General features: G+C 41.5%; 1 protein-coding gene across 1 annotated transcript; it reads right to left on the reverse strand.

The window, feature by feature from the left end:
- Positions 1-1,405: 1,405 nt before the first annotated feature.
- LOC118579168 (sulfotransferase 1C2-like) lies at positions 1,406-22,018 on the reverse strand. Its single transcript, XM_036180286.1, has 6 exons — positions 20,626-22,018; positions 18,297-18,481; positions 14,554-14,680; positions 7,807-7,901; positions 7,328-7,514; positions 1,406-2,628 (listed from the first exon to the last, which is right to left on the reverse strand). Exons 1-6 carry the CDS (start codon positions 20,768-20,770, stop codon positions 2,495-2,497), a joined length of 873 nt encoding a protein of 290 aa, XP_036036179.1. The 5' UTR covers positions 20,771-22,018; the 3' UTR covers positions 1,406-2,494.
- Between the last annotated feature and the right edge of the window lie 5,128 nt (positions 22,019-27,146).

Raw genomic sequence — 27,146 nt, forward strand, 5'->3', positions numbered from 1 at the left:
ACACCAACCATAGAGACCTGGAGGTCTGTACAGACAGGCAGTGATGAGAAGGCAGAACAGAAAGTCAATTAAAAGACAGATACACAGGAAGTAGGTCTCTTTCTGAGGGGAAGGATGACAGTGACAGCAAAGGGTAAGAAAGGGTTTTTAGTATTACCTCTTAGCTACTGCTCGGACCTCTTGGACTTTTAACTCTGCATTTGGCTCTGTGTTTCTTATGTAATAAGACTGTTACATCTACTATATATATGTTAGAGTTGTATTTGGCAATAACAAAATTATGTGTTTAGCCATATCCTAGTTACATTTTCTGTTGCTATGATAAAATATTGACCAAAAACAACTTGGAAAAGAAAGGGTTTATCTCAGCTTACAGGCTGAACGCCATCAACAAGGGGAAGCCAAAGCAGAACTCAAGTCCCAACTTGAAGGCAGGAACTGAAGCAGAGGCCATGCAGGAATGCTGTGTGCTGGCTTGGTCCCCTTGCTTGCTCAGATACCTGTTATGTATACTCCAGGACCACCTGCCCAGGGGTGGTACCACCCCCAGTGGACTGGGCTCTCCTACTCAGTCATCCATCAAGACAGTGTCCCACAGGCTTGCCTACAGGCCAATCTGATGGAGGCATTTCCTCAGTGAGAATCCTTTCCTCAGATAACTCTAGCTTGTTTGAAGCTGACAGAAAACCAAGCAGCAGAGTACACATTGGCCTGCTTGCACACACAGGTCACCTCACTCTGATGTGTATTGCAGCTACACACACACACACACACACACACACACACACACACACACACACACACACCTTCTACCAGAGTCCTACCTGCTTCTCCATATCATGTTTTTTCCTCTTTCTGTGTGGAGCATGTTGATGTATGAAGCAATCTCATCTGCCTACTTCTAAAAGATTCTCTGTGGAAACCTGCTATAGTGTAGGTATTTTGAGAGCAAAGATTCTTCCAGCTTCATGCTATGTCCATGGCACACACAAGGTTGACTGATCACGGACTGAGGGTTCAGATTCTTGGTTACACCCTTAGGTTATTAACTGTCAGAAAATTCTTATCAAAATTGAATTAAAGCCCACCAAAGTTACTTTACAGATCTAGAAGAGTAAAATGCCATGAGATACTGTCTTCGTTATCTTAATGCCAATGGTCATTTTAAGTGCTGTGAGGACATCTGGAGCCTTATAGGAATTGGTACTGCCAATGCTTCTTCACTTGCAGCCGGATCTGTCTCCCTAGCCAGCTGGTCATCAGCTGCAGATGTAAAGACAGCTCAGCCATGCATCCTCTCAGATCCGGTAAAAAGGATCATTCTGCTTTGTCCTTCAACAACTTCATTTACATGAAGAAGGAAAGTCAACCTTTAAAAATGTTATTTCGTGAGAAAGAGTTGCAGGAAGTCAAAAGGGATGCTCTTTATTTGTAACAAAGGCATGCACACAGAAGATTTATGCAAATTGAACTACTTGCTGAATTATGGACGCCACACAAAATCCCCCAACAGATTTGTTCCTGAACATTTACATGGATTCATAATACACTAGGGTATAAAAATCTAAGTTCAGTTGAACTCAGCAAACCCACTTCCTGCTTTCAGCTCAGCATTAAGAGCTACACACAGCACAGTTTTGATTTCCCAGCGAGCCGTCGGTAGGAGTCTACCGCAGAAGTAAACTGCGCTAAGACCTGAGGGAGAAAGAACTCTGTTTAGTTCACTGAGAGTTCCTTATAGTGGCCTCTAGTGAAAGGCACGGGGTAGTGCACTTTACAGAGAGCGGTAGAGACTGACTGGATTAGTGTTAGGCATGAGTCTGGAAGAGAGCATGCATACTCAAAATACTATAGTCATAAGCATGGAAAGTTTCAAAGGGAAGTTCAGTTTCAAAATTAGAAAGTGAAAAAGTATAATTTAATTGAGGTGATATTAAGAAAACACAGGCTTGCCCAGCCATGTTCGGCTAGAGGATTTTCTCTTCATTCTTCATGCTCACCAATGTATGATAGGATCCTACCATTAGATATTTCGAGTTTGACAGGATGGTCTCTGTTACTGTGAACTTAGAAAGTATTTCTCACAGACACTTGGAAATGTTGAAACAAATGTGTTGGGATGCAGGCCATGATTGTCTAAATAGGCAGAAAATAGAATTTTCTCAGGTCTGTAACTTAATTCTTCACCTCTTTCCACATCAGCACAGCTCGTGGAGAATTTACAGTAATGTCCTCTCTCTGAACAGGAACTACCCCTGGCCTTGCTCAACATGCTAGAAGTGGATCCAGAGTTCAGCTATTGGAGAATTCTATGCCTCCTTTTATTAATATTTCTCTACTGTCACCAAACAGTGATAATAGTCTCTCATAAGGGCCACTTTTGACACATTCTTGAAGTATGTGTTTCTCATGGAAAGAAGTCCCTGCTTTCCACATCCGTAAAAAATATTTACATGTTCTCTGGGTGCTGCATGGCAGAGGAGGGAGGTCAGCTTTATTTCCCATCTACATTCTCATACTCCTTCAGGCGTCTGCCCACATCGCTGTGTCTCATCTTCTCTGTGAATACTTCATCAAAGACTCGCTTCTGCTTCGGAGTGAAGTAGTTTATCCAATCACCCACCACTCCTAGAAACAAGTGAAATCTATCAGGCAAGAAGCAACCTAAACCACAGCAGTCACAGGAAATCTATCAGCTGTGCGATCACATGGGAGCAGTGCCTCTCCTGGCGAGATGACTGCAACTGTTTTTCACTTGCTCATTTGTACTGTGGTAGCTATCTGTAGTTAGCGTTTTCCTGCGTGGCCCACAGTCAGGACAAATCTCTCTCACCCACCAGGCCCATAGATGCTCAAAACCAACCAAGTAAACACACAGAAACTTACATTGTTTACAAACTGTATGGCCGTGGCAGGCTTCTTGTTATCTACTTCTTCTATCTTAAATTAACCTATTTCTATTAATCTATACTTTGCCACGTGGCTTGTGGCTTACTGGTGTTTTTACATGTTGCTTGTCATGGCAGTGGCTGGCGGTGTCTCCCTCTTCCTCCTCCCAGAATTCTCTTCTTCTTTGTCCTCCCTATACTTCCTGCCTGGCTACTGGCCAATCAGCATTTTATTTATACAGAGCGATATCCACAGCAGCTATCTGTTAATTTCTACAGTTCATAAATACTTATTTAAAGAACGATTTACAATATACAAACATTTATTTCCTGGAGTAGCCAAGAACATTCTAGTCCAACTGTGACAAAATCGTAAGTGAGGCAATGTGAGCACAGTGGTAGGTCACCCCCTGGGTGCTTGCACAGTGGAAGCTGAGTTGGGAATCACTATAGAGATGGAGAGCTCACCTTATTTTCAGAAACCTTTTCCTATAACATTAACAATGGATAACTGGGCACATAAACATGTTTTCCATACAAGATGTTTGGTGATAAGTATACACAGTCTGCTAGCCTCTCTTAATTTGAAACATCACATTCCTCAGCCCCTCAGAACTGACTTTCTCACCTCCATTATGCTCCCCTTATCAACCTTGGGGGCTCAGGTTCCATCCCTGGGATCTCCTTGTCTTAGGGCCTGTTTTCTGTGCTCTTTTGTTTCCAATTAGCTTGCAAACCCTTGCAAGCAGGGGACTACAATGTATTCTTTGTGTGTAACCAAGAGTTAGGCATCTTACATCATGTGTTAAGAAAACATCTGGCTGGATTGAGTGCTGGACAATGTCACCTACAGAAAAGAAATGCATTATAATCTAAGAATGGCTTCTTTTTCACATTTTGTGTATTTTATTGAAAAACACTGATATTATATGATTTTTTTAGGCAGGGTCATATTATATAGTTCTGGTTGGCCTGGAACACACATATTATGTGGATCAGGCTGGCCTCAAATCTGTCTACCTCTGCCTCTAGAGTACTAGGATTAAAGATGTGAGTAATCATGCCCAGCCCATATGAAAATTAATATGAAATATTAAGATAGACATCATGAATCTGAACTCAGAAAACTATGGCCTATGGAATATAACTTGCTCACCATTTGTGGTTTGGGCTTTGTTATTGTTGCTGCTGGTGTTTTAAAGATGTGTTATTTTATGTGTATAAGTGTTTTAAGTCAGTGGGTGTGTCCAGTAGGAGCTAGTCTTCCACGTTTACATCCAACTCAAGGAAAACACACATGGTGGGACTCATATGCTGTTAGTTACAGGTAGTAGATCCATTTCCAGCATGTTCAGGTTACAGGGGTTTCATCTGAGGATATTTGCCAGGGTTACAACTGTGGTAGGTTGGGGGACAGGGCAGTTAACCACCACAGAAGTGTCTCGCATGTTTATGGGGTGAGTTGAGAACAGTGACTGCTTTGTTAACAGGACTCTTAAAGGGTGAGGTAATAAAACACATCATTATGGGCCTCAGAGCTCCCTCCTCTCTCACTCTCGAATCTACACAACCTCTCACAATCTTTGCCTTCTCTTTGCTCCTTGCTTATCCACATCCTCCTCTAAGCTCTACAGTCCCCTCTTTGTCTCCTCTCCAGAATCCCTCCAACCTCTCAGTCCTGCCTCTCTCAAACTACCGTGCTGTTTTCCTTCTCTGCATTTCCACAGCCCACACGGAGTGGCCTTTACCTCTCTTCTTTTTCTCTTGTCAAGCCTTCCCATTTTCTCCACTGTGGGAACTGCTCAGAGCTCATGAACAACGGACAGGTGCCCCTGTGCGGCTCCGGCTTTCTGCCCGATTCTGGTCAGTGTCTTTCCTTGGCTCCCTTTGGGCTGCTTCATTCTCATGGGTATTAAGGTCCCTGAGAGCCATCTTCTGTCACTTGAGCCACAGCTCTTGGCTCTCTGCCGATGACTCTGCCTCACCCCACAACCTGCCGGTGGCTCCCTGGCTGACTTCTGGACTAACCCACACGAGCAGGACTTCTCTCACTGTCCCAGGGGTGACCCACATGTTTCTCACCTAAACCGTTTCTCGGCATCTTGCTTAGCTCTTCTGCCTTACTTCCACGCACAGCAGCCCCCTTTTATCTTCTAGCAAGGACCATGTGATTCAGCTGTGGTTCTGACGGCCTCTCTGCCACTGATTCTTCCCAGAAAGTATTCCTTTCCCATCATTGTCATAACTGTGTCTCAAACGTTCAGTCTCAGATCTACTGGTACCTCCTCTCCTTCACAGGAGAAATATGATCCTGCCCCCACACAATATTCCTTTACACTATGTGAGGATGCGTCATTGTGATTGGTTTAATAAAGAGTTGAATGGCCAATAGCTAGGCAGGAAGAGGTTAGGTGGGACTTCTAGGGACAGAGAGGACTCAGAGAGGAAGAAAGGCAGAGTCACTAGCTAGGCAAAGAGGAAGCAGGATGAGAAGTACAGAATGAAAGTAATCAGGCCACATAAAAGTATGTAGATTAGCAGATATGGCTTAATTTATAAGAACTAGTTAGGAACAAGCCTAAGCTATAGGCCGAGACTTCATAATTAATGAGTCTTCATGTGGTTATTTGTGAGCTGGCTGGTGCGACAGAGAAAGACTCTCAACACAGTCCTAGTCACAGCTGCTTATGCTATTAGCATTGTGCATTTCTGTCTAGAATATGAATGTCTAGAGAACAGATGCTATGTTTTATTCAATATTTGTGTATTATTTCCAGAATTAATAGCTTATTAATATTTACTGAGTTGAATGCTTGGTTCCTTTCTAAAGCCTTGGTTTTGTGACTTTGCATAAATAAGACTAAATTGCATAGAAAAGTTAAGATAATATCCATTTTACACATGAGTTGGCAAATATTTGTTGTGTGTGTGAGGGGGGATTATATTCAGTTGGGCCAATGAAGGGGGATAAATATTTGCTTTTTAGTAAGAATCATGCATGCATATATACATATAAGACATTTTTGCCTTTACAAGTCATAATACATTTCTCCTATATCTGGATAAAAATTTACACACTTCAAAACAGTTCTAGAGGCTAAAGATGTTGCTCAAAGGTTAACAACACCAGCTACTCTCACAGAGAACCTGGGTTCAGTTCCCAGTACCCACAACCAACTGTTTAACTCCACTTTTAGGGGATCCAATGCCCCCTCTGGCCTCCTTGGGCACTGAACCCATATAGCACAGATACACATGCAGAGAGAACATTCTTACACATAATTTTTTTTTTTTTTTAAGATTGTACATTCAGAATTTCCCTACTTGCTTCTAATTCAAACCTGGAGAATTATTGGGAAAGGGAATTTAATTCCTTTTCTTATATTTCTGTGTACACAAGCGATGGGAGGTCCAATATGAAGAAATGAGGAATACAAAGCTCAGTGAGAGCTTTAAACACAATCACGCCATCCTTCTGTACACAGAGGAAACTGGTTCCAGAATAACCTTTCTGTACACTGTGAAAATGTATTACTATCATTGTTAATAAAAAGTTGAGCTGGGCAGTGGTGGCGCACGCCTGTAATCCCAGCACTCAGGAGGCAGAGGCAGGCGGATCTCTGTGAGTTCAAGGCTAGCCTGGGCTACCAAGTGAGTTCCAGGAAAGGCACAAAGCTACACAGAGAAACCCTGTCTCATAAAAACAAAAAAAAAGGGGTTGGGGATTTAGCTCAGTGGTAGAGTGCTTGCCTAGCAAGCCACAAGGCCCTGGGTTCGATCCTCAGCTTTAAAAAAAAGTTAATTGGCTGATAGCTAGGCAGGATTTCAGGGCAAAGAAATTTCAGGGAAGGAGAAGGGTGGAGTCTGAGGGACTGCCAGTCAGACACAGAGGAAGCAGGGGATGAGTATGCTATACTGAGAAAAGGTACTGCCACATGACAAAGAATATAAATAAATGGGTTAATTTAAAATGTAAGAGTTAGCTAGTAACAAGCCTGAGCTAGCAGCTGACCGTTTATAATTAATAAATAATCTCTGAACAGTTATTTGGGAGCCAGCTGCTGGGACACAAAGAAACTCTGCCTACACCAGAATTCTCTGTCACCAACATTATGAGATGCACATTGCTTTTATAAAGTGGCATCTAACCTCTTCTTATAAAAAACCTGTAGATATCCTATGAAATCCTTCCATTGCCATGAATTAGCTTTACATTATTAACTACAGTCGCAATGTCACACATGTAGTAGCTACTAGCTATTGTTTAGGAATCAATGAAAACAGAAGTCTGCACATACTCAGTATGGTGACAATTATTTTCTTTCAAGTATTTTCAATCTTCATGGCTGACTCCCAGATGAGGAAAGAAGCTGGAGAAAGAGAGAGCCAAATGCACTCTCCAGTGGGAACTTAGATGCAGCCATCTCCTCCCCACTTACCTTTTCTGAACACCAGGTTCCTGTCGGATGTGAGGGCGCAGATGGTGTGATTAGGATCACAGTTTTCTTTAACTGCATTGCTTTTCATTTCACTGAACGATGTGTTCCGAGCAATCTTGCTCATCTCACTGTTGTCCACACTGATGCCAAGGAAAGCAGTTATTTTCTGTAGGCTCTCAGCAAAATCCTGAGCAGTAAGAACATTACGGAAAGTAAGTATGCCTCTTATCTGAATACTAAATTCATTCCTTCAAATTTGAAAGCAAAATTCATCACTATTTGGTTTGGCAGTATTTCACTATGTCATCCCATTTATCCTGGATCTCACTCTGTAGACCAGACTGGCCTCCAACTCACAGATATCCGCCTGCCTCTGCCTCCCGAGCGCTGGGATTACAGGTGTGCGCCACCCCACTCAGTTTTCATCCCCCGGCTTTTAACTTAATTTGGTTCAGCAAAGGCTGATGGAGAAGACTTACATTTTTCATTTCTTCATAAAATAGGAAGAGGATGTTTTTATCATTTTTGTGTTTTTCCCAGCTCAAAACATGATCAAACCAGGAACCATATACAACTGGAAAAGAAGTACATTATGATGTTACTGGTTACAAGGATGGCTTCACCCAACATCTGGCTTCTTCCAGCTTCAGCAAAGTGGTCAACCAGAGCACGTGCTCATTAGTCTGAAGGGAGACGGTCCAGAAGAGATCATTTCACTGTTATTTCACCCTGGTATATGAGATGCTGGTGGAGACATCTTCTCACAATCCTCCGAGTATTTTATTTTCTTATTTCTAGTAAATATTTTTTATCACCATGAAAAGTAGCAGTGAAATAAAAACATATGTTTTCCCCAAAATTTATATTCTGAACTTTTTAAGCTTCTTTAAGGAAACATTAAGTATCAGTCATTTTCTTTCTTTAAGTGACATTCAGAATTCCAGGTTTTTATCACAAACATTTTTTTTTTTTTTTTTTTTTGGGAAGCTGAGGATTAAACCCAGGGCCTTGTGCTTGCTAGGCAAGTGCTTTACCACTGAGCTAAATTGCCAACCCCAATCACAAACATTTTTAAACTTTTCTCTTGAGCCATGGTCTCACTGTGTAGCCAGGGGTAGTTCTGAGGCTCATGGTTATCCTCCTGCCTCAGCCTCTCAAGTGCTAAGATTATAACCATGAGCTATCACACCCAGTTTTAAAACTCCTTTTTTAAAAAGACTGTTACAATGGTTATATATTTATTGTCTAAAAATTGAAACTAAATAAAAAACATAATAAATTTTAAAAAATACTCTATTTAACTTATCTTTGTTTAAGACTGAACAATTCAGCCTTAGGAATTTAAATGTGATTGCTATTATTATTATCTCTTTATTTTGTTGTCAAATGATAACCTTGAAAAATTCTTCCAGCTCAAACGTACAATATCCTTCAGTGTAACCATTTTAGCAGTGATGATGAGAAAGAAAAGCTTGCTCTTGTCTCAGGACATCCGCTAACTGGAACCTCGACACACAAAGCAGAGTAAGGTTAAATGACCCTTCCAGACGTGATTGTCCCCCAAACAAAGCTCTGGCTTGTGCCCTCAGTGTCAAAGGTGCTGGGTGGGAATCTCCTGTCATCCGCTCAATCTTCACTCAGCAAACCAGAGTGAAGGCAGCCCCAAGTACCTGCTAGTCACTGCCTGGGATGGTTTGAGCATCAAAGTTTGGAATTAATTATATCTAATACAACTACAATATAATTAACTCCTAAACTAACTGCAATTTTTGGTGATTTCAGATTTTGAGGAAACAAAATGCAAATAAATAACCCTGTACATATATATATTTCTTTCTGTTAATTCATTCATTCTCACAATAATGAGTTTCATTGTGACATTTAAATACATGTATAGTATTATTATGTACTATTTCACACACACACACACACACACACACACACACACACAGAGAGAGAGAGAGAGAGAGAGAGAGAGAGAAATCTAGATTCCAACTGTGAGAGAAAACACATGGTATTTGTCTTTCTGAGTCTGACTTATTTTATTGTGTATTTTTAAACCAGGAAACTCTGGGACTGCTATGATGTCATTACAGAGTTGGCCTTCCACCCCAGGCACCCCCAGGTAGATGGTGAACTCCTCAAAGAGTTGCCTTGCTTTTCCTTATCAGTGCTTCAGCCTGTTTTGGAGTCTTGTCCAATATCTTATCTCAGAACTGCCCAAATGACCACAGCAGCAGTAGAGGATTGCTTTCCTAAGAATGGCCACCTTTTTCCCAGACTCAAATACCTTTAGAAGGAAAACTGATTTTTCTCTCATACAGCCTTAAGGAAGGAAGGACAATGTCACACCAGAAGGATCTCAGTCTAAGGTCAATCTGCGCCCTCTACCTCCTGCCAGTACCCACAGCCTAGGCCCTGTAGGATGGCCTGCCTGCAGCTGTGGATGATGCTAGAGACCTTGGGACTGCAAGAGAAGCCTGTGTCCTGCAGCCAGGGTCCAAGCAGCCTCAGAGTCACGGCCACTGGTTCAATGTAATCAACCTCACCCATTAAGGCTCTTTCAGAAAGAAACGACCTGCCAATGTGCGACAAAGTGAGTTGAAGAATGGATTTCAGGGCTGTACTGTCCGTAATTTGAAAGGCAGCTGTCCTAGTCACCAGAGAGGAATTTATATTCCATCTTTTTCCAAATGGTCAGAGGACAGCTGAAAGAACGGGGATGCTGTGCATGCCTTCCTGACTAGCACATGAAAGTATATTACTGCTGTATGCAGAGGAATCCTTAAGCTGCTTAGACTTTTCAAGTCACAAATTGAGTTAATTTTTAAATGACAAGCCCCATTTTCCAAGTTGTTAATAGAGCTTCACTGTAAAGAAAACTTAGCTTCTAAAATAAAGACAAATCCACCTTTGAGAGAAACTGCTTTTCTGCACATGCTCCGTTTTTTACAGTCACCAGACCCTTTCTCCCCACTCTTGGCTTTAGTTTATGCCTGAATGACCCTCTTCCCCAGCATGCCCATGGGCAGAGCAGGCTCATGCTCGCCCAATCCATATGCCTGAAAAGTAAGTCAGAAACTTTGCTTGCTAGAAACTTCCAGAACTGCCCGTTCCTGTGAAATGCAGGGGTTTTTTTTGTTTGTTTGAGATGTTATGTCCTTTGAATATTCCACATTTCCCTCAGTGTTCAATCAACCTGGCCTCTCGGCCGATGTCACTAAGGACAGGGTACGCTCATCTGTGTCACCCCTGCCTTGCTGCTGCAATGGCTTTAACAGACAGCTCCCACAGTTCTCTACCGGCCTTCTGTCTTTGATTTCTTCTCTTCATTGGCTCACTCCTTGGCAATGTTCCTCTGCTGCCTCAATGCTTATTTCAATAAACTAAAGAAAAAGAAAAAAGCCACTCCGCAAACACCTCATCTTCTTCACCCCCTCTGCTTGCTGCTAGAGGACTTTATACAACTCTGTGTTTGGACTCTGGATATGTGCTTCCAACCTGTGACTCCAAGGCTCCCTCCCCATCAGCATGCATTACCTTAACGCTCTGCTCTCTGCACCAGTGTTTCTGTCTTCGCCTGACACCATTTATAATGCATGTCTTAGATTCTAGTTTCTAGAAATCACTCTGTAGCCACTGTATTATAAGGCAATACTTTCTGCAATGGAGGACTTATGAAATACACAACCCTAAGACAAGGCTTGAGAGGAAACTAGAGGTATAAAAATGTGTACAATGTTAAGGTATTAGTTTCATTGAGCTATTAATGTGGCCTGATATCACCAGAGCATAATTTATAGTTATTGTTTAACTTGACAAGCTACTACCTGGAAGGTAAGTTAGATGATTACATAAACGTCTATCTACATCACTCTACTATTATCTTTATATGTAAGTAGGAGCTGCATGTATACATGAAGACCAGCCCAGGATATCATAGCACCTTCCTTATGAAATAAGCTCCTTGAATACACACCTGTCTCATGTGAAACTACTCGAAAGTCTCCCAGTCTAGCAGAACAGCTGAGCAGACTTCTGCAATGGACTGTAGCCATTACTTAAGCTGAACCTCCGAACAGTTCTGTGAGGTGTGCCGTTTTGTTAGTCTTGTTTTGTGTGTGAAGGACAGGTCCCAGGGTAGACTGGGGACTTGTCCAAAGCCACACAGAATGAAGTCAGACAAGGTCTGGTGCCATGCCTCCACCTCAGTCATCTGTTCTTTCTTCTATATATCATGTATAGCAAAGCAAGGAACACTCTTCAGGGTCCTTCAAGCGGCCCTTACAGGCACAGGTGTGGCACATCCGTGCACACGTGCATCTGCTTTGAGGCACAAGCAATCTTATGCTCTCCCTGCAGTAGTTTGGTGATGTTGACTTTTTTCTGAGATGGTGCCAGGTAGCCTCTGCTATCTTTGAACTTCCTTTGTAGCCCAGGATCATTAAATTCCTAATGCCCCTGCATCAGCCTCTCTAGTGCTGGGATTGTGTGCCTGTCCTCTAGTTTACAAAGAACAGTAAAATCATTGCTCACATCACATTTTAAAGCTTTGGTGACAGGGCTTGTGCAGGATGGAGTGCCCAGATGTAGGATGTTTATAGATAAGATCCCATTATAGCTAAAGATCTATTTACTCACCCAAGGAAATGTAAGAGAAATACCTGGAATGTTTTCCAACCATATTCTATCCTCCTCCAAGATAATCTGCTATGATGGTCCATCCTCTGCCCTCCTCCCAGATAATCTGCTGTGATGGTATAACGTTCACTGGGTGCAGATTTCCCCAGTACCCAGTTAGCCTTGCTTCATTATGGCTTGGCCTGGCACTTTTTAATGAGTTTGCCAAAAGAAAACTAACATGTAGAAGAGGAGCCAGGTTATACTGGTACTGCCCTGCCTTCTCCATACCTCACCTGGGTGTGTTCCCCTTCTAGGTGCAGAGTCACAATAGGGACATGACCAGGTTGGAACACAGGAAGCAGAGAGGAAGGGAAGCTACATTGGGTAAAATGGGAACAACAACAACAAAAAATAGCATTTCCCATCTTGAGAAAAAGCAGACTTGGTGTCTGTTCTGAAAATAAAATTGTGTTTTGACTCTTCTTATTCCAAAGATGGACTCAAGGCAGAGAGAGGCATGCTAACCATCTTTAAATATTTAGAGGACGATCGTGTGGAAGAAGAATTCATGATCAGGTGACTTTTTAGACTATACACATTGTGGCACCATAGTAAGGAGAAAGATTTGGGAATAAAAATTAAATCTTGGCTCTTCTTTGTCATGTGTCTATGTGAGAGTTATTTGGCCTCCGAAGTTTGTCATTCCTTGGAGTTGTAAACGAGGATAATAGCATCTACCACATGAGGCTCTGCTGAGGGTGAAATAAGGTAGTATTTACCTAGCACTGGGCTAAGCACTAAGCTAAGCATCTCTGTCTTGTGCAATGCACACAGTAGAAGGTAAGGATGAAACCGTGTGTGGCTGGGTGGGGTCTATGAGCCTGGGGCCAGGGTTAGGATGTCCAAGCCATCACTGGTCTCAGGAGGTTGTGGGAGTGACCCAAGACCTGTTAGTCTTGAGGCATCTGGATTCTGCTAGAGGTGCGGCATTTGTCGGGGAAGAAACCATTGCTGAAAGACGAGTTGAGATGGTATGAGTCCAGCATAGTCCTCTGTGGCTACTGCAGGAGTCATTGCAGACCTCAGGGTAAGGTTATAGTTGCTGTGGCCTCACTGAAACTCACTGGCCAAAGTTGAACAATCTGCCAGCAAAGTTGCAGAATTAAAGACCTACTGTGTCCACTTAGTGCTGGCAGTATTGTACAGAGAAGGGTTCAGTGGAGTAAAACAGGAGTACATGAAATTGGGAGGGGAAGTGGGTGGGGGAGATAATGGGAAGAGATGGGGGAGGGAGAGGTAGGGGGCTGGATTTGACTTAACCCCATTATTTACAGGTATGAAAGTCTTAAACTGAATTTTTTAAAACTCAAAAAAGTGATATGTATCAAATTCCTTAACTTAGGTTAAGTAACCCAGGATGAGGTGGGGATGGGGAATTAAGAAAGTCAGATATTCCAGATTTTTAGACTGTCAATTCTTTGCAACTTATTCTTTAAGGAAAAGTTATTAATTAAGTGTGTAACTATAGAAAGCCTGCAGGAACCCACCCACCCCTCACCTTGCAAAGAGATTGAGTCTTCCAAGCCTTCATCATTTTAAATGGTCTCCTAATTTCTTCACTATCTTGGCATACTATCTTTATCTAATATTTCTTAAGAATTAAGATTTTTTAAGGTGCCCAACACCACTGAGTCAGGGGAAAGGAATTAACTAAATGGTGGTGAAGGGTGGCAGAACCAGCGTGCCCTGAGTGGGTTTGTTGAGGGTTTTCACGGTCAGTTGCTTTCTGCTCCTTTCGTAAAATTAATTTGCTCACAAGTCGTTCATTGGTCTCTTTGGAGAATTTGTGTGTGCATATGCATTTTCTTTGTTCCTGATATTTTCCAGGCTACGTACTGTCCTCCACTCAGTGGACAATTATTTCACAGAAAAAACTAGTGGTACATGAAAAAAATTAAGTTCTTATAAAAGAATTAATCTCTATTTTGAAGATATTATAACTCACACACAAATATGCTCCTTCCCAGAGGCCATAAAAATGACTGTGAAGTAATTAAGAATTTGCTCAGAAGAAACAAGGATCCTCTCTTCAGCACATATGCAGAAGCGGGCAGTCACAAGCCATCAAAGGTTTGGAACATTTTTTTCATTTTGAGTGAGAAAGTTCAATGTATATTATTATTTTTAAAAGATAGTTGCCAGGGTTGGGAAATGGTTCAGTAGATATAAACATTTGCAGCACAAATACTAGGATCTGAGTTCAAATCCCAGTATCCAGGTTTCAGGACAGCTGAGTGTGTCCAAGTACAAGTTTGTAACCTCAGCACAGCTGAGGTGGAGGCCGAAGACTTCTATGGTTCCCTATCTGCCAGCCCAGCTCTGTTCAGTGAGAGACCCTACCTCAAGAGGACAAGGTGGGGACTGAGAGAGCAGGAAACCTAATATTCTCCTCAACTCTGCACACCAGTGTGCGTGTGCACACACTCACACATACTCTCGAACTCTCATAGGCACATGCACACATACACACATGCACATGCATGAAAACACACAAGTAAATAAACACAATTTAAAAATAAAAAGATGATGACTGTTATATTTACCATCTCCTTTGAGGAACAGCTCTAAAAATGCAGCCCATGTTTCAGTGGACGGGAGGTTGGGGTTGTGTTTGTAGTAGTGGAACAGGGACACAGCCGTGTCCTTCGGATTTCTGACAACGTAGACAATCTGTTGAAACATGCAAACAATTTATTCTAGGATGAAAATAACTACAAACCAAAGTATTTCCCCCCAAAAAAGTTGTAGCTAAAACTTACCTATGCAAATTCTACCTTTTTATTTTCTGATAGCTGTAGTTGATGAGTAAACAGTCTTAGGTTTCTGTCTCTGGAAATCCAGTGTGCACAAGAAGAATCAGCCATGATGAATGTGAGTATTTCAGAGGTCCTAGAGGTGACCTGGCTTTCTGTGTTTTTAGCCATGCCACCAGGCAGACATGGTACTCACAGCCCAGTAGACAGCTTTCTAGGTCAACTTGCTAAGTGTGGTCCTGTCTTTTAGGGCCAGGCATGGAAAAACCCCTATTTATTGTCAGGTAAAATTATTTTTTGCCTATTTCTATGTTAGAAAACAGTTGCATGCCACAAGATTTTTCACAAACTATTATTTTTATAGGAAAAACTATTCTCTAGACCTTCCCTTTTTGACAATTTAATTCCTTGCACAGGAGAATGTTTAAGATTCCCTTCCAGTATCTAAGAATACTGCAACTGTAATTCAGTCCATAAACATGTATTCACTGTGTGCTGAGTATCAGGCAATACGCAATGATCTAGTTCCAAGGAACACAACAATGAGCAAGATGGAAATGGTTGGAGCCCTCTCTCAGTGTAGGCTGAGGGAACAGAAAATTAAATGTGCTCTTGACAATGAAGTGTGGTAGGAGTTCTGAGACAGGATTACAAAAGGAACAGGTGAGAAGCCCCCAGAAAGCACTAGAAGCATTTCTGATCATAGTCAACATTGCATAAGTTAAGAACAAGATGTTCTTGTGTTTCTAATTGACAATTGGGACAGACACCATTTACCTAGATAAGACAGAATTTGCTGAGTCACTTTTAATACATTGCTATCTTTCAGAAGCATGTTCATAGTCCAGACGTGTGCTCCACATGCATAATGCCTGGTTCCTTATTGAGAGATGTGTAAAGGTCGATGAGTTCAGGAATGAAGAACCACCTTTACCCGGCCCCACCCATGATCCCCTCTAACTTATGTAACACCAAGCAACCTCACAGGCCTTGGGCTTCCAGAGCAGAACCACAGAAACCCAAGGCTTAGCAAACTCACTTCTAAAACTCCATTGCATGGACAAAATGGGATAAAGTAGCAAAGGTTTAAGCCTCCACTGATCAGTTGAAAATAGTTGTTTGGGTGGAGAAGCGAGTCTCTGCAGAAGCTTTAATGTTATATGTCTATGTCTGTGTTATCTACTCAAAGAACATAATGAAACCCATTTGTCGTAGATGTTAGAGTCAACTGAGAAACCTGAAGAATTACTGGAGAAAGTTAGAGGCTATAAAAGAAAGACTGAGGTACTCTGGGAGAGGCAGGAAAAGGAACATTAGCTAAAGCATCATGAGGAGATAGATAGATGGCTTAGTGGTTAAGAGCTCTTACTCTTCTTCCAGATGTCCTGTTCAGTTCCCAGCACCCTCACTGGGCAGCTCACAACCACTTGTCATTCCAGATCTGGAGGAATTCAATGCCTTAGGTGTCCATGGACACCTGTGCTCACACACACACACACACACACACACACACACACACACACACACAATGAAATAAAATCATGATTAAGCACCATAAAATGAGTTACAAAATATAAATTCCATGCCAGGAATTTTCCTAGCAAATGGGGAAGGCAGAAAAAAAACAGATTAAGAAGAAGATAATACAACTGTCTCTGCCCTCCTACCACACACACCATCTACACATGTGGTGTACAGACATACATACAAGCAAAACACCTACATACATAAAATAAAATATTTTTTTTTTAAAAAGGAACAACAGAAACTAAATGAAAGCAAAAGGTTTTAGGGAACATTTAGAGGGAAGAGTCAGCCCTGTGTGGTGGTCAGGGAAGCTTGACTGGCTCTCAGCCTTCAGGACTAACCCACAAGCCCATCTATGGCTGGAGGGGGGGGTTGATATTCAATTATATGCAGCATTGCATCATGAGCTGATAGGAACAAGGTGTTCAAGTTGTGTTTCAGCGGACAGCCAGGGACATGCAGCATTGCATCATGAGCTGATAGGAACAAGGTGTTCAACTTGTGTTTCAGCGGACAGCCAGGAACATGCAGCTGACTTAGATAGGAGAGCATCTGCTGAGTCACGTGATATTATCCTATCTTCTGGAGACCAGAAGGGAGGGAAGAGACTTGGTTCCCACTAGGGTCATTCAGGAAGGGTTGTGCCTTAAGGCTGAACTGTCAGTGTGCAGGTTAAGAAGCACCTGTCCCAGCTTCAGGTTCTTTGCTTTTAAGTGGCCTGTGACCCACATGTGTCACATGTGTGGGACAAACACAAAACCTCCTGGCTGGTAGTGATTGCTCAAGAACAGCATTAGTTACTGGAGTTAGTTCTCCCTCTCACTGCCTCTTCCTCTCTTCTCCCTCTCCTTCCCTTCTCCCTCTTCCTCCCGCCCCTTCTCTCTCTCTCTCTCTCTCTCTCTCTCTCTCTCTCTCTCTCTCTATATATATATATATATATATATATATATATATATATATATATATATATATATATATCTTCCTCTATCTGCCTGCCCCTCTCCTGTCTGTCTCAGAAACAGCCTGTTAGAAAGGAAAATGGTTCGTTGAGTTTTGAAAGTGCAATTGAGTTAAGCTTCCCCTGCCTGACAGACTTCTGACCCTGATGGTTTACTTTTGTTTATGGGGGAGTGGGAGCATGCAGAGCTGTGGTTACAAAGTGACAGTCGAAGGAGAATCTTTTCTGTGCCTTCACATGGGACAGGCCCCTAGTTTTTATTTGTGTGGTGAGAAAATGGCTGGCATGGTTGGAAGAAGCTTCATTTCTGCGAACTCCATATGTGTCTTGTCTCTGATTTCCAAACATTCTTCTTCTGTGCTTCATTTCAGATCACAATGTTCCTTATGCACACACTTGTAAAAGGTTACACTGAATGCTAATGCCATACACTAGAAATTCCCTTCACTTGCTTGGCTATGTGAGTCTAGCAGGTTTCCCCCTGTGTAGATATGTCTTAACCAAACTGAGAATATTCATTATTTGTTATGACCAAAAAGCATGGTTTCTTCATCCCTTTAGCATACAAAAATCCCTCCGTGAAAATGTAAATGGGAAAAGAAAACTGAAAATGAAAAATGTTCTTTTAAATTATGATTGGCTTTTAAAAATAATAACCTACAAGTTAATAATAATGGCTTGAGGAAACTTTCCTTTAGCATTTCTTGTTATAATAATTTTTCCTAGAAAAAATAAAATAAGTAAATATAAATGACACTTGCTTTGCTGCCATCAAGCTCCATGAGAGGGCAAGAAACTGAGAACCCTAGGGCTGGAGAGACTGCTCTCGCAGAGGACCTAGGTTCAGTTCCCAGCACTCACACGGTGGCTCACAACTGTCAGTTCTAGGAGACATGATGCCTTCTTTGGGACTCCAAAGCCATTGCGTGCACATGGTGTACACACACACCTGAAGGCACTCACACACATAAAATGAAAAGAACATGAATCTTTGGGGAGGAGGAAGAATTCATCATTGTCAAGGCTGCATGCCGAAAACAGGACGTACCTTACATTGCTTCTGTTTAACCGTCACAGGAATCATTTCAGAGCTTAGGTGCGTTGGGATAACTCTTCTCTTAGGGACCATCTTTAGCTCTTTGAAATGAGAAACATCTCCCCACTCAATAGGAGATGTGAGCGTGATTCCAGCACTGGGAATGTTCTCAATGACTTCTGCCACCCAGTGGGTTCCTTCACACAAACAGAAGATGAAATGCAGCTTTAATTAAATGTTGCAGCTGAGGAAATGGATGTAGAACATGAGCACGTGATGACTGTGACGCCCCTGGAACCTGATGAAATGCTAACTTGTTTTGAGCTGAATCCTGTTACGAGAGTGAAAGATTTATAGGGGGTGCGTGCTGATTCCCTGTCTTAAAGTAATTTGTTATTACTCATTTCTAGACCCTTCAAATCACCAACTCACATACATGTTCTCTAATGTGATCCCATAATCCCATGAGCTATTTCCTTTTATAGGTGATCTTCTACCTTCCCAACACCCACTCACACAGTAAGTATCCATTTTCTGTCTCCCCATGGTACCCAGCCCCTTCCTCTGTTAGAATACATACCAGAATACAGTTACCATGGTGTTTGTGCATTTTCACCTCCCCATTTACCCCTTGAAGACAGACACAGATCTCCCTGTGTATATAGAATAGTATTTATGCAAACCAAGTCTTTGAATCACAAATGTTTGTTACACTCAGAGAGCTAAAAGGCTGCTATCCTGGGATCTGGATAGAACACATGAGTTTTGTTTTGGTCTTATTGAGGGGATGGTGATGTTGGTGATGGTGTTGTTTTAAAACTGTATTTGTTATTACTGTATTTGTATATGATGTGGGGGAGTGAATGTCACAGAATACACATGAAGGTCAGAGGATAACTTCATAGAGTTGGTTCTAAGACCTTTATCTGTGTTGCCTGGATCAAATTCAGATAGCCAGATTTGCACACCAAGGGTTTTACCCATGGAGTAACCTTGTTTGCCCAGTGTTTTTGTTTGCTTATGATTCAGGGGGTTGAACTCTTGGTGCTTCATTCATGCTACACAAATGCTCTTCCACAGGACTTCCCACACCCACTTCATTCATGCTACACAAATGCTCTTCCACAGGACTTCCCACACCCACTTCATTCATGCTACACAAATGCTCTTCCACAGGACTTCCCACATCCACATGCCCAACCAAGAAGACAACTCTATACTTTGGTGAAGCAAATGATGGCTATGTTTCAATGTTGCAGTTGGAAAATGAAAGCTTGCACAAGGGAGTGGGGGCATTTTGCTAATTTGAAGACTACATCGCTAAGGAGATTTAATTGGGCTAGTGCTAGTGTCCATTATTTCATTGTGATTTCAGTGAAGGGCAGTAGGCACAACTTTACAGCTGAGAAAATATTCAGAGTCTAAATAGTGCTCTGATTTGCTTTACAGGTTTTATGTTAAGTGTACTTTAGAAAACTTTTTTGTTTTGTTTTTTAGATTTATTTTATGAGTGTGAGTGTTTTACCTACAGGTATTTATGTGAGTCTTGTGAGTTCCTGGTATCTGGAAAGGTCAGAAGGGGGCATCAGAATCCACAGAACTGTAGTTAAGAGCTGTGTGTTTGTGTGTGTGTGTGTGTGTGTGTGTGTGTGTGTGTGTGTGTGTGTATCTGTGTGTGTTTTCAAAAAAAACCTCTGACTCATGGGCACTTTGTCACTTCCCACAGTGGGTACCTCATGGTTTAATTGATGACTATAGTACATAACTAACTCAAAGGCAGCTTGGCTGCTAGCTGTTGAACTGGTTACTCTCCATGTGACCACTATACTGGAAATAGTAGCAGGCAACTGGACATTACATAACAAAACAAATTTAGCATAGAACCAATTCCAATGGTGGAGAGACTGGCATTACTTACAGTAGCTAATGTGTATACATGTGTAGAGTAGCCAGTATGTATACAACTATGTAGGAATCAATTCTGAAGTAAAACCTTTTAGCAAGGAAAATATGGTTCTTCTTAGAGCAGATGAAAGAGTTATAGAGCATTAAGCATAAACTGAACAAAGGTTGTTTAGTTATCACAATGACTGGTGCAAGACACAATGGAACTTTGTATAAGCTATTTTTCTTATTACATATGGAATAGCAACACTTATGTATCTTCATAAATTGAACAAAAAGGAAAGCTTTAAAAATTAGTTCGCCTGAATCATTTAAAGTAACAAATTTTAAATCCTTAAAGATCATGTTCCCCCTTTGAAATAAAATTTCTGATAAAGGTATTATGGAAATGATTGTTCTGTTCTGCATCTTACAGTGCACTTTAGAAAAAACTCACCAGACTTTGGGTAGGAAACCAGAAATATGTCATCTTCTCTTGCATCAAAAGAATCCAAGGAATCAAGGAGTTCTTCTGAAGACATGGCAGAGAAGAGGATGCCTTTGTACTTGTGAAGGAGGCTTTGCTGACTCTGGGATGACATCTTCCACCTAATCTATTAGAGGCTGTATACTCCACACAGTCCCTACACAAGCCACAGACAATCCAGGCCCTCAGTTACAATTCCAGAAGAGTAATCTTGTTGTCTCTAAGTTGACATTCCATGTGTCTATATATACCTTTTGCAACTCTTCACAAGTATAATTTTTAAACCATATCTGAGCCAATGTCTATTATAAAAATGGTGTTATCTGAAATTTTCTGATAACACATGTTACAAAACATTTCCTTCCACCCAGTTCGGGTTCATTTGCACAGAACACTACTAGGTAACCAAGAGTAATCACCGTGTTAAGATAGTAGCACTAATCAAACCCTTGGCCTAAATAGGTAAAGTCTTTTAGTCATTTAATGAATTATGTCTCTGAAGAAATACTTATGGAAATTAGATTTCTACTTATTAACAAGGTGGAATAGGAGGCAGCCAGTATTTACAGTTGGAGGTGAAGGAGGACAGAGACAGGAGAAGCAAGAATAAATGTTTCCAGGAATTGGAAGACACTCTTGCGACAATCTTTATGAGCTATAATTTACAAGAAATACAATGAGAGTCAGAATACTTATGCTAAAAAGAGATCTCTTGAGAAATATGCAAACAGGAGGCTGTAGAAAGGAGGAAGTTAATTCTTGTTCCAGTCACTTTTAGTCTTTCAATAATATTCCAATATTCCAGATTCAATTAGACATAGTAATGAAATGCCCAATTATTTCAGTGAACCACACTTGAAAATTTGGCTTGTCTAACAATTGAAGGAACAATACACATTAATGAAGAAATAAACAAACTTTTAATTGAGCATCAACAATAGACATCTACTGTAGGGAAATATTCGAAGAGGAAAGATGTCCGCGACAGTAACAGAAATGACTGATCATACACTTAGGCAATGCAAAGTATGTACTAATAGGTTAGACATGTGAACTGAGAATAGGTGCTGGGTCGTGAGGTCAGCACAGGAAATGAACCATACTCCTGCATTCTAAGAGAAAAGCAACAGACAGCAGAGCTTGATGGTGGGGCTGTAGCTCAGTTGGTACAATTGCCTAGCATGTGTGAAGCCCTGGAGCAGATGCTCAGTAACATATAACAGCAGGATGTAGGAGAATTGGAAATTCAAGGTCCTTTTACAAAATAAAAATATTGTTAGGATTAGTTTTTTAATAGTTAATTTTTGCATCCCCCCTATTGGCTCTCTTTTAAAATTATTTACTTTTACTTAATTAAAATGTAATTACATATTTTCTCCCCTCCTCTTCCTCCTTCCTACCCTTCTCAAATCCCCCCTCCCTAATTCATGCCCTCCTCTTCTTTGCTGTTAGATAGACATATAAATGAATAACTATATGAAAACAACCTGCTGAGACCACTCAGTGTTACCTGCATGTATATGTTTCTGGGGATGACCACTTGGTATTAGATAATCAATCAATGGGGCTCGCCCCTGGAAAATACCAACGTCCCCTTCTCTCAGCAGTTGTTAACTACTAATAGCTCTTTATCATGGGTAGAGCCCCTGAGATTCCCACCATACACTGGGGTATCAACTGATGCTGGAATTGTTCAGGTCTTGTTTAAGCCACCATGCTGTTGAAATTTCATGGGTACAGTTTCTTGTCTGTACCCATGGCTAGAAGATACAATCTCACAGCAGACTTCCTGGTTCTTGGATCTTACAATCTTCTGCCCTCTCTTTCTTTCTTTCTTTCTTTCTTTCTTTCTTTCTTTCTTTCTTTCTTTCTTTCTTTCTTTCCTTTCTTTCTTTCTTTCTTTCTTTCTTTCTCTGAGACAGGCTTTCTCTGTGTAGCTTTGCACCTTTCCTGGGACTCACTTGGTAGCCCAGGCTAGCCTCAAACTCACAGAGATCCACCTGGCTCTGCCTCCCGAGTGCTGGGATTAAAGGTGTGTGCCACCATCTCCTGGCTGCCCTCTCTTTCTTGATGGTGCCTGAGCCTTGGGTGCAGAAGCTGTGGTGTAGATGTACTCACAGATGCTGGGCACCCCATGGTCAGTTGTTCTCTCTATTTCAACCAGCTGTAGTTTTCTGTGATGGTCTCTATCTGTCTTTGATGAGGGGGAAAGCCACACTCATCTGTGGATACACGCACAGGTATTCAGAATACAGTGAGAATTATGCTAGTAGTGGGTGGAGGTTCTCCTTTGAAAACCACGATCTCACTAGTCCCAGATAGTAGGCTAAATTTCCAGTACTGGACATAATTTCCCTTCTGTGGAATGGGCATTAAGTCCAATTAGTTGGTTGTCATCAAGAGATAAGAGCTACTCTTGCAACTCTAGGGTTCTCTCTCCCTGCTGGACGTTGTTGTGGTTCCTACTCATTGCAGCTGGGTAGGACTATTGACCGCGTTTCTCCCTTGGCAGTTTGCACATCAATTTCCAGGACTATGAAAGCTAGTCCTTAGGGAGGAGGCTTTCCTGACAGTTCCAGCTGAAATCCTCTGAGTCCTATGTCCAAAGTACATGGAGTCTTCAGCAACAGGGTCTTTCCTTCAACTTATGGGAGACAACCAAGGGCCATAGCAACAATGTTTGGAGAGTCTCTTGAACAACCCTCATCAACAACTCAGAAGGAGGTTTCTCATGCCTGGTGCTGGTTTTTTTGTTAGATAATTAATGGCTCTTTGTGGGGAATATTGTCAGTTCAAGTGATGTAACTTCATTTAAGATATACAATGCATATATCTATAACTGGGATTATATGTATTTTTAGGGTTCCCTATGTCTTTCTCAAGCACCATTAGTGTAATTTATCCCTCCTCCCTCTTTTTCTGTATTGTCCTATCTCCTACCTCCCCAACTAAAGACGCCTCTCTGGTTTCCCATTTCTTCTTCATATCACCTGTAAACTGCTATTCCACTCTTTAGAGCTACCTTTGCACCCCAAGTCTGGTCCTTTATTCATGGTTACTACAGTTACTCTAGATTATTTCCTTACATATGAAGATTTGGAGTTAGAACCACAAAAGAGAGAGAAAATGTAATACTTGTCTTTCTGGATCTGGGTTACCTTACTCAGTATACAATCTTTTGAGTCGTCCTTGGCTACATAACACGTTCAAAGTCAGCCTGGCTTCCATGAGATCTTTTGTCAAAAGAAAAAAGAATTTGAGAAAGGATTTGGAAATGAATACTATTTATGATGACATGAAAAAATCCTGTTGAAATACTAGTCTAGCACAGTGTGTTCAAGCAAAGTACAAGGAATACAGTCAAGCATTACAGAGATTTCTATCTAAGCACTCACTAATGAGTGAGCACTTAGATAGAAATAAACTATATCACAGAACAGATGACTCAGGATTATTATAATGTCTGAATTCTCCTTATGATTTATAAAGTCAATACAGTTGGATCAAAATCCAAATAGGCAATCACATCTGTCTATATGCTCATGAGTGAATGTCAGTTGGCAACATCTATGTAGACACAAAAAGGTCCTAGAATAGCCAAATAAATCTTAAGGGGTAAAAACTCTTAGTACTTAAGAGATTTTTAAGGGGTGCTTCAAAGCAGTAGTAGTTAAGGATGATGTAGGCTGAACCCAACACTACCCAGATAGACCAATGGAATAGAAGGAAGAGTTCAGAATGGCACTCATTCTTGGGAACAGCATGAATCCCACCTTACACTATATACAGATAGTTAAATTTTTGAAATAAAAATCTTCTAGTGGAAAACAGGATATCTTGAGACTCTTGAGTAACGCAAAGATTTCTTCAAAAAGATAGATAAAAGTACTAACTGTTAAAGTGTTGTAATTGGACTCCATTAAGTTAGAAAGTCGTATTGGTTAAAAGTCATTATTAAGAGAATAAAAAGCAAGACAGACTATGGGAAAATACTGAAATTCATATATTAAACTCTGTGCTCATTAGGAGGCTCTTTAAAAAATCCTACTAAGATCAATAATTTTTAAAAAATCAAACAACTCAACAAAAATGAAGGGAGATCTGAACATGTCTTTGAAAAGTGTTCAGCACTAGTACTCCTGAAGTGATGCGAAATTAAGACTAACAGTATAAATGAGGTCTGTGTCCAGAGCCAAGGGTCTGGGGGACCTACTCACTGGGAAGCAATAATCAGTAGTGACCAATCTTTTCAAACAAGGTGAATAAACAAACATTTAGAATCTCTAGAAATTGTCCTAATGGTAGACAGCAGTCAAAAAATGTGTATTCAAGAATCCAAGGAAGTGGAAGGAAGTGAGCCATAGGCTGCTGCTTTCTTCAGAGCCCCTTCCCCACCCACTTAACAAGGATACTCCATTACAGACAGTAAGGCCAAAAAGTGAGGGCCTCTGGGAAGACAACCCTCTCCCATTCCTCAGTTCCTCTAACCACTGAAGTGCATGTCCCAAGCATGTCAAGTTGAGAGCCAAAGCTGACTATGACAGGAACTCGTGGATATTCTAGGCCCAGCAGATTGTATGTGAACTCTCACTGTGTTCTCATGAAGAATAAAAGTTAATTAAGAATAAAAAGTTGATTAAGTTAATTAATCAAATTGACCCTGTGTTGTGAGCACTGGATTCTCAAGCAAGGAATCAATTTTTAGCCGAAGGTCACAATACCTGATACCTGCAGAGTGAAGGACATCAAGGGGAAAACAGATGTGAAAGTCTTTCATAATCAACATTTAGAAAAGCTGCCTTCACTCCTGGTGGCATGCTTTCCACTGTGATGACAAATGCCTAAGATAAGAGTTGATTTGGCTCAGTGTTTCATAGATTTCCAACCATGGCCAGCAGGCTCTTTAGTCCTATGGAGGAATAAGAAATCATGAGCCCAATGTGCAGTGAAGAAGGTCTCTTTGCCTTTTGTTAGCCAGGAAGCAACATGAAAGAGAAGATAAGACCAGGTTCCATTATCACCTTTAGGGGCATGCCCCCCAGTGGCCTACCTTCCTGTTACTGGGTCCCTGCTCTTGAGGGTCTGACACCTACCAATAGCACTTCAGGCTAGTGTGGAACCATCTGCTGAGGACAGACATTTTTCATCCTAACCATGGTGATTCCCATAAGCTTCTGCCTTTCATTAATGATTTATTTGGCCTTCTCAAGCTTTTACCGTCTTACGTTTCAAGAAAGAGAGAGAGATATCAAGGGGCCCAGAAAGATGACTCAGAAGCTAAGAGTGCTGGCCGCCCTTTCAGAGGGTCAAGGGTTCAGTTCTCAGAGCCCAGAGAGGTGGCTTACAACTGCCTGCAACTGATGCCCTCTTCTGCCCACCCCTATGTGAACAGAAATAACTACAAATAACAAATACAATCTGCTGCCTGCAGGACAATAACCTGGAGAGGTGGGGACTGTGGGAAACTGGAGACCGTTTATTCTGTCTCCTTTGAACAATTAATGCTCCATAGTTTATTGCCTTGCGGGAGCTGGGCTTTGTATGAGAATGTTTTAGGTTTGTATAAGAAACACAAATTCTGATTTTTAATGAAAGCCCTTAATTATTTAACCAAATGGAGAAAAATGGTGTCTTTTGTTCTTTCTTTTCAGTTTTACTTTTATTTATCTTTCTCTCATACATCACATCCTGACTGAAGCTTCCCCTCACTCCACCCCTCTCAGTTCCCAGTTTCCTTCTCCCCCAGTCCACTGCACCTCTATTTTCTTCCAGTAAAGAACTGGCTCCCCAGGGATATCAGCATAGCACAGCACAACAAGATGCAAAAGGACCAGGCTCAAACCCTCTTATCAAGACTGAATGAGGCAACCCAACAGGAGGAAAAGGGTCCCAAGTACAAGCAAAAAAGTCAGAGATACCCCAACTCCCACTGCTAGGAGTCCTAACAAAACATCAAACAAACAACTACAGCATTTATGCAGAGGCCCTAGAGCAGACCCATGCAAACTCAAGTTCCATTTGCTCTTAGGATACCATCTCACAAGGACTCCAATTTGCAGTAAAGCTCGTTAAGGAAGGGAATGGCTCACCTGCCTTTAGCCTACTGGCTATGGGTGGGTTAAGACTTCTGTTGGTCTTTTCTGTGTCAAACACACAGATTGCAAGCCCAGCGCCACTTAGAGATCTTCGGCAACAGTTAACTCTGCAGCTCTCACATGATTAAGCCTGTATGATAATGAGTATTCAGAGAGGAATAGTGCCTGGGGGGCGCTCACCAACCTAAGACAGAATGCCTGTGTGGCCTGGATAGGTGTCTCCATGATGGGTAAGGTGACCTGCTGACGTCCCACACAACCTAAGTCAGAAGCTCATTTTTTTAGTAAAAGGGGGGAGGGACCTGTAGGTCCCTGGCCCCCATTTTGTGTAACTGTTGCCTTGCTTGCCAGTCTGGGGTTTGATCCTCAGCTTAAAAAAAAAAATCAGAAGTGAAC

This window comes from Onychomys torridus, chromosome 3 (assembly GCF_903995425.1).
Source record: "Onychomys torridus chromosome 3, mOncTor1.1, whole genome shotgun sequence".
In the NCBI taxonomy this organism is placed as follows: Eukaryota; Metazoa; Chordata; class Mammalia; order Rodentia; family Cricetidae; genus Onychomys; species Onychomys torridus.